The sequence below is a fragment of the Alligator sinensis genome, unplaced genomic scaffold (genome assembly GCF_000455745.1).
Source record: "Alligator sinensis unplaced genomic scaffold, ASM45574v1 scaffold569_1, whole genome shotgun sequence".
NCBI lineage: Eukaryota > Metazoa > Chordata > Crocodylia > Alligatoridae > Alligator > Alligator sinensis.
The window spans coordinates 2,392,878-2,400,996 of record NW_005841914.1 but is presented as its reverse complement, the minus strand read 5'-3'; the positions used below and the strand labels follow the sequence as shown (position 1 = coordinate 2,400,996).

General features: G+C 47.2%; 1 protein-coding gene across 3 annotated transcripts; it reads left to right on the top strand.

Annotated features, from left to right (window-relative positions):
• The first annotated feature begins 1,506 nt into the window (after positions 1-1,506).
• LOC102369280 lies at positions 1,507-8,119 on the top strand. 3 transcript variants are annotated; one of them, XM_025198094.1, is made up of 4 exons: positions 1,507-1,765; positions 3,223-4,120; positions 5,054-5,227; positions 6,199-6,310. In XM_025198094.1, the coding sequence occupies exons 2-4, from the start codon at positions 3,243-3,245 to the stop codon at positions 6,227-6,229; spliced, it is 1,083 nt and encodes a 360-aa protein (XP_025053879.1). In that variant the 5' UTR covers positions 1,507-1,765; positions 3,223-3,242; the 3' UTR covers positions 6,230-6,310. The 3 variants fall into 3 exon arrangements, with proteins under 3 accessions (XP_025053879.1, XP_025053880.1, XP_006018881.1); XM_006018819.3 differs by having other exon boundaries at positions 1,526-1,765; positions 6,230-8,119; XM_025198095.1 differs by lacking the exon at positions 5,054-5,227 and having other exon boundaries at positions 1,512-1,765; positions 6,230-8,119.

The window sequence follows — 8,119 nt, the reverse complement described above, 5'->3', positions numbered from 1 at the left end:
GATGGGGGAGAGGGGGTTGTGGGGGCGCGGCGGGTGGGGACCCCAGCCCCTCGATTACCGTATTTTCCCAATTACCGTATTTCCTCCCGTACCGTATTTCTTCGCATATAACCCCCCCAGTATACAATGGGAAGCTACAGATCCTCGCGTGGGGTGGGGGGGGAGGCGGGGAGCGCAGCACCTCGATTACCGTATTTTTTCAATTACCGTATTTCTTCAAGTACCGTATTTGCTCAAGTACCATATTTGTTTGCATATAAACGCTTCCATATACAATGGGGGGCACAGAGCAAGGGGGGGGGGGGGGGGGGGAAGAGCCTGGCACCTCAATTACCGTATTTTCTCAACTACCTGTTTTCCTTAAGTACTGTATTTCTTTGCATATAAACGCCCCAGTATACAATGGGAAGGCGCAGATCCCTGCAGGGGGCGGAGCCCAGCACCTGGATTACCATATTTTCTCAAGTATTTCTTCACCTATATACAGTCCCCACCCTGTTTGCGAAGCAAGGAAACCTCTCTTACCGTATTTCTCACATATAATGTGCAGTGCAAATTTCCATCAGCTGGTTTCTGGGGTGGGGGGATCGGTGTGTGCTGTGTGCAAGGCAATACGGCTCCTTGCCCTGCCCGTGCCCCGTGGAAGTGGGGAGCTGGGTGCACACAACGTACACACGCACCCGCATGAGAGCATGAGTTTGGAGGGGGGAACATCTGGGATTTGAGACTTGCCACCTGACCCTGCCACTACCCACTGAAGGGCCAGGGTCAGTTTGCCTCCCCTCTCCGGGTACGGGCAATCCTGTGCATGTAGCAGCTTCATCATTCATGGCAGAGCTGCGCCTGGGAGCCTGCAGCAGCTGTTGCACTGGACGTGTTTCCTGCACACGAGCCTGGAGCAGCATAAGTAAAGTCTGTGCCCCCGTCGGGGCAAGGTAACAGCTGGCGTGGTTTTGCTCCAGGCTGAGGTGCAACCGGCACTTACAGTGTAACAGCGGCCGCACACTGCATTGATGCAGCTCCTCCGCCTCTCTGCAGGCTGCCCCAGTGTCACATCCCTCGTGCTTCCCACAGGATTGATCCCCTTGCACGTCACACAGGTGCCTGAGCCGTGACGAGCCGCCTTTTGCACCCATGAGTGTATTTACAGAGCACAGAAATGAAGGCAACACAAGATTGTGTCACGAGGCCTGAACCGGCTCTCTCAGAGCTGGGTTTTCACCCTTCTCACTCCACGGACTTGGGCAAAGCCCTGCCTGTTTGCATGGGTGCGGCAGGGCAAAATTCAAGTCCGTTTCTGATTCTTGGTTTCCACAGAGCCAATGGCTTTCATCCATAGCAACCTGTTTCTGGGGCAGGAGGATTTTGGAGGCTGTCATTGCTAGAGCCTGGAGCAAACACGTTTTATAGCTGAGTTTAGCACATCCTGGTGGACACTTTCCCTTGGTTTCAGTATAACTCACATGAATGGAGCATATTACTACATTTAACAAAACCTTTCTCAGTTGGTTTAATAACCTTGGTCTAATTCTCAGTTGGTCTAATAAAAGGTATCATCTCTAAACCAACAGTTCTAGAGTTTTGCATAACAAAAACTTTCAGCACTAATAGACTTTGTCTTTCCTTGATAGAGAAAAGCCAAATGAATTCCTTAGCGACACGCAGAAAGCCACCACTACTCATCACCTGAGCCTCCAAGAACTGCAGAAGAGCTGGACACAGCCCAGAGACTGGGAAGGATCTTCGTTATTTAAAGGAGAAATTGGTAGGATGAGATATGAATTGTCATAGTAAAGTTACTGCTTTAGCCTTGGCAACTGTCTTTTTATATAGCACGATTTATCATCTAGGAAAGGCACGCTGCCTTCTTATTTTAGAGTAAAATCAGGAATAAGTGCATTGAAGCCAACTGTGCCAAACAACGTCAGTGTCAGGGGATTAAAGTCCATTTTGTTCAAGCAGTAGAAGATTCATGTTGAAAGGAAAATTGGTGGTATTTGCACATCTCTGACGTCAACAGGCACGCACAAAATATAAAGTTCTTTGCAAGCCAAAACGAAAGCCTGCTTGTTTTACCAGAGGATTTAAAAGTTGGAGCATAATGTTAACTTATTTGAAGTTTCTCTTTTTTATGTACCTATGAGAATAAGTATATTTCCAGGAAGCAGGTGGTGCTGGTAGTGGTTCACAACTCAAAGCTGGGTTCTCTGGAATGACACATTCAAACCCCAACAGGCTGACACAAAGGTGGCTGTATTCAGTGGTGCAATAGGCACCTACAGCTGATTCTGCAAATGCTGACTGTTGAGCCTAGTGGTTGCCAGAAAGAGAAGCTAGTACCACTCAGGGTGCATCTACACATGCAGTTAATGCGATGCAATACACTCCGGCACTGTTTGAGCCAGAGGAAACTGCTCCTGGGCATAGCATCTACACATGCACCCAGGACAGCAGCAATTTGAGCCAGGGTGGAGCAGGCCCCCAGCTGGGCTGACCAGGTGCAATTTATGCCCGCAGTCAGTGTCCACATGTGCATTTCAGTGCAGTAAATTACTCTGCCGTTAAGATAGTACTGTCTCTGACAGTATTACTCTGTCTCGGACAGTATTATCTTATGACAGAGTTAATGTACTGTGCCGTAATACTGTCGCATGTGTAGATTGTGACACTTTACTGTAGAGCCAATTAATCTACTCCTCAGTAAAGCACACATGTAGATGCACCCTTACAGTCGTAAATGCTACACATAGCAGTAACTGTGGTCTACATTGGTCCCATTGCACGTAAAGTGTTAGGGATCCTTTGGAATCCTAGTGAAATACACAGTTGGTTGTCCTGAAATTATGCTTTAAAATGACAGTGATGCCAAGCCACCACATTCACTTCTCATTTAGATTTCTCCGTTAATTCTCATGGTGTCAGTACTTATCCATGACTGCCATATTTATGATGTATTGTATAATACCTGCCTGTCAGGATAGAGCCAGGTGCAACAACACACATAACCTGTAGGATAATTCTTCTCTTCCAGCGGAATGGTGAATTATAGTTTGTGAAGTGTTGTGAGGGCCCCTATCAGAAAGAGCTATACAAGTACAGAGCATTACTATTAACATTTCCACACCACTAATAGTACACAACCAATAGTAACCGATAATTAGAAACAATCAACAAGTATTTTTCCGCGCACTTTCTGAACACCTGCACTTTTTCCCTCCCTAGAAACTCGTTTTTCTCCCTATATGAGGGAGAGTCCCACCATCGATGACTTAGAAGAAAGTTTACGACAACTTAAAGTTCAGGTGGACAGTTTGGCCTCCAGTCTGAGTTTTGACGCAGATCAAGATTATACCCTAGATTCTGGCACTGCAGATGGGTCAAGTCCCTTTAATCCGAAGTGGCCGATGATTCACAATGGGGCCTACACGAAGGCAGACACTGGAGACACACTGAAGCAGCCTGATGAGTCTGAGTGGTTTCTAAAGCCAACGCATTTGGTCAGACCTCTGGGAGACTATCCAGCACTTGCGAGCCTAGGCCTTCCAATGTTCTCCACGTCACCAGTCAGCCGTGTGGCAGGGCTCCTCGGGAGTGAGATAGCAAGCAGGAACTGTCTGCCGTCTGTGGATCTAGCATCTGCAGAACCATTTCCAGCAAAGCTTGGTGCTCCTCACGTGATAGGAGTCAAGGCCTTGTTGTCCCCTAAAATCCCAGTGAGGGCCCGCTCACCCGAAAGGGTCACTTCTCCCTTGGACAGAGGCAGGTCTCTCTCCTTTGATCGCTTGAGGACCAACCGGTCCCATTCATTTTCTCCAGCATCCAAAAGAACCCGCTGGCTCCGATCTCGCTCACAGTCCCCGAGACCTATCTGGAGACCAAACTCAGCCAAGGCAAATGCCTGTGCCCAGCCTGCACCGCACTTCAGCAGGTCCAGGGGCAGCAGGAAGAAAACAGCAGCAACCAGGCAATCCCGCTCCAGAATATACAAACCAGGAGCGCTGGCGGCCAGGTCCTGCACTCCGGGCAGGATGCCTACAAAGGCACTGAGCTCTTCGTGGAGCCCTTACAGTCTGTCCTCTGCTGCTATAGTCTCACCCACAGCTCAGGAGATCAATGAAAGGTAAGAAGCCACTTACTGGGGGGAAAGGAAGCTTTCTGTGGGATCTTCCTTTTGGTATAAGCCCAGAACATCTTACTGAAGTTGGAACGTCCTGCAGTTGGTATCAGCCCAGATAACTGCATTGTGTGCCACACTGGTTATGTTCCCAGGATACAGGGTGTTGATTGGTTACTTTGGGGCTTGGTACAACTCTCACCAAAGCCACTGGGAGATGATTGATGGACTTAAAGCAAATTTGAATCAGGCCTGTAGTTTGTAGATGAAGATGAAATCAAAACTTGACTTTTGATTTTAACATAACAGTGCCCCTCATGTGATGCTGTCACCTGCGTCACTGAAGGTGAACATTCCTTGCTTTATTTGTAGAAGGCAGTAATTATAAGGATGTCATTGCCTTAGAGCGAGGCCCAAGTATTAGTGTAGAAAGGCATTACACTGGGTACATTCCTATGAGTTAAGCTTGTGTTGTGTACAAGAGACCTAGCACACAGCCATGTAAATAAAAAGTCACCAGATCCAATGTGATATGTCTTTTATCACTCAGAAACATACACCTCCCTGCTAGAAAATGCACCACAACTTTAATCCGAGCCCAGGATAGGGGCCATTCTTCCAGCCGTCTCTTCCAAACAGCCCCCCAACATCAAGAGACAGATATCCCCCCACCTCACTCTGTTTTGCTTCTTACTCTCATCTGGGGAAATGGGTACTCAATTTGGTTAAGATTTTACAGTCTGGAACACCTGAAAGGGGCCTAGTTTTGAGAAGGTGCTGAGTCTTGGAAATATCAGGCACTTTGGTGTAGCAGCCCTGATGAGTGCTCAAAACCAACCAGACTAGTCACTTTTAGAACTGTAGGCTGTAGCGTGGAGGATGCTTTGAACTGTCCCAGCAACAAGACAGTACTGAAAACCAAAGGGCCTGGTTTATCAGGTTTTTGCAGACTCTTGCAGAAGGTGCTGTGGGGAGGTCCCTGATAGAAATGTCCCCGTATGAGAAGGAGCTGGTGCGCCTCCGGCTGGAGCGCCTGCGTATGGAGGAGGAATGGTTACTGGAGCTAAAGAGGCAGCAGGAGTTGGAACGAACGCGTGGCCCCAAGCCCAAGTGGTAAGTTCTGATCCTTGGCTAGCTAGACAGGTCAAGGGTCTGGGCTTTGCAGTGGGTTTCTGCATGGGAGAGAGGAGCCCTTGGGTCTAAGGCTCCCTGGCTGCTATTGCATATATAACCTTGCTTCCCAGCAGTGCTCCAAAAACACATCACCCAGCACAACCTTAGCAGTCCCACTGATTGACTCAGGACTGAGCTGTCTGACTTGGCCTCTGGGACACACCTGCAAAGCACATATACAGATGCAGCCAAGAGACTTGTGCATGCAAAGCCAAGTTTTGGGCAGTGCAGACAGGCAAAATGCAGGCGCATTTTATAGGTGCCTGTTGGCACCATATGCTCAAAACTGTAACTCCCAGCTTTTATTTAACTGCTGTAGGAGCAGCTGCTTAACCAGCAGAGGGAGTATAAAGCTAGCTTCCAACCCAAGAAACCAAGGCACCAATAATCAACCTCTCAGAATGCAACCAGAGACTTTGATCTTGTGCTCCCTGGGAAACACAAGAGGGCAAGTCCTGAGAGGAGGAAATCAGTGTTTGCTAAAGAGATTCCAGTCTGGTGGGAGTAAAGGCAGAAGGAGAGTGTGCCGAGGCTGCTTGTAGACATTGTGTACTTTCTTTAACCAGTGAAAGCAGTTCACTTTTTACAGTTCTACTCAGCCTTAGCTGAAATGACTCACCTGCATCCCCACCCCAGGAGTCATAGGGCCTCCATCAGTGTGACATCAGGCTCTGGAGGGGATGATTCTCAGCACGTGGATATTTAGCATTGAGGTTAGACCTTCTTTTGTAGACTGGGCAAACAATCCGAGATAGAAAAGTTAGCGCCTCTTGTATGAATTCTCTGCTGGCCTGACTCAGAATGGGCTTGGAGGAATTGCGGGTGTGGGGAGGGCTCCACGTGACAATGAAAGGTTGGAGAAGATTCATTTTTGAGTTACCTGTTCTTGATGGCTCCTATTCCCTTCTCAGCTTGCTCAGTACCAGTGCTTCTGTTCTCTAGGTACGAGATGAAAAGCTCCCAGTTCCACTACGAAGCCCACAAGAATAACCAGTTGCTGAGGAGCAGCCAGGACTTCCAGTCCATGTATAACTATAGGCGAGAACTGGAGTCAGCATCCAAGGAGTTCCAAGAACATTCGAAACCCACACACTTGGCTTCTCTCTAATAAGAGCTAACATCCCCGGCACTAACCCATGCCAGTGAAAGAGAGACTTGGGGGTTGCATATTCCAGGAAGTTTGTATGCTATGCTTGGAGGAGAGGTAACAAGGTGGCAGGAAGGGGTGTTCTTCCACCCCAGTAATCCACCGACCATTTCCATCCTTGGAGGAACTCTGTTGTCTTCAATACTGAAAGTGGTATGTTAGCATGAATGATAGCAAACTACATCACCAATGCTCTTATCTACCTCTGTCTATAGATCAACAAAGATCTATGTGCTCATTCTCTGCCCAGGAGGGAATTTCCCTGTACAAATCACCCCTACTCAGCTTACTTGCAGCGCCCCAAAAAACCAAGGAGGAGGGTATGGGGATGGAAACACAGGAAGAGGACAGCAATGCAATGGGAAGGATTGATCTGTTAACATAGACATTGGAAGCCGACCTAAAGCCCCGTTTGTCAAATCTTACAGCCAGAGATGATGAAAAGTTCAGAGTACAGCATGCCTTGGCTCCACTGTGCTTGCAAATGTTGCAGTACCATTCATTCGGCCCTCCTGCCTGTGGGCTCCCTCCTTTTAAATGATTGTTTCCTCCAAAGTGCAGCCCTAATGAAGTCCCTATGACTTTTTTGCAGGTGGCTTTGTTTTGCCTTTAAGTCTTTCTGTAATTAACTGCTGACGAGTGGAGGATCTAAAGCTCTGCTGCTTTCAGTGGTCACATTTAAGTGTGAGCATTTCCATACTGCAGGATCTCACAGTGCAGCGCATGCAGTTCTGGAAACCAAAACAATGGTATAACATTTTAGTTTGCAATACCCATGATTTCCACAGTTTCTGAGGAGACACCCCGAGGCCAAGCCATCTCTATTCCCTAACCAGCGCAAGTTAATCTATTTGAACAGCAGCACCCTGATTAACATTTGTAATTTTCCATCAGGAGGTCTTAGGACATATTGATTGCTTTAATAAAACTCTGTTGCCACTAAACACGGCTAGCAAGGGCAGTGGGAATACAGGGGGCACTTCATTTCTCCAGCACTGATAACTTATTTGCTACACCCATGGCAAAACTTGAATTATTATGGAGGGGGAGCTGGGAACGAGAGGTGATTTCACGAGGCCAGTAGGGCTTAAGAAAAAAATAAAAAAATAAAAAATAAGGTTGCAACAGAGTCTCTCTCCAGCTCATTTGGTCTGACATAAACAAATGGGTATTGCCCACTGCTGAAAAATCAGTAACTGCTATTATTACTGTGTCCTTCTCCTGGGAAAGTCAGGGGTTTAACCAGGCAGTTGGAGTCTCCAGGAAAGTTACAGAACTATTGAGAATATAGTTACCCTGTTAAACCCCACTCAGATTCATTTTCAGCTGCATTGATCTGTCATGTGCAGTCTGGAAAGATACCGCGTTGAATTATACATCACTTCTTTTTTCCTAATGGAACCATTACAGAAGCTGACATTTTTTTAGAATTAAATTTACTCTTTTGCTGTTTATCCTGATTTACTTTTCACATTTCACGTGCTGGGGCTCCTGCATTAGGATCATGCTGCTGGGAGCTTAGAGCTTAACCACAAGAAATTAAACTTTAATTCAAATGAAAAAACCCCAAGCATTTCTGGCAGGTTTTATGAAACTTAAACCCCCCCACACGAGACTCACAGTGAACGAAATTACCCGACAAACAGCCTCTTTAAAGCTACAGCAGCTATAGGGGAAAGTGAATG

Coding starts and splice junctions, on each gene's coding strand:
- LOC102369280 (XM_006018819.3), top strand. CDS start 3,243: ATGAGGGAGAGTCCCACCATCGATGACTTAGAAGAAAGTTTACGACAA. Junction 4,121..5,053: donor GCTCAGGAGATCAATGAAAG/GTAAGAAGCCAC, acceptor CTGGTTTATCAG/GTTTTTGCAGACTCTTGCAG. Junction 5,228..6,229: donor CGTGGCCCCAAGCCCAAGTG/GTAAGTTCTGAT, acceptor TCTGTTCTCTAG/GTACGAGATGAAAAGCTCCC.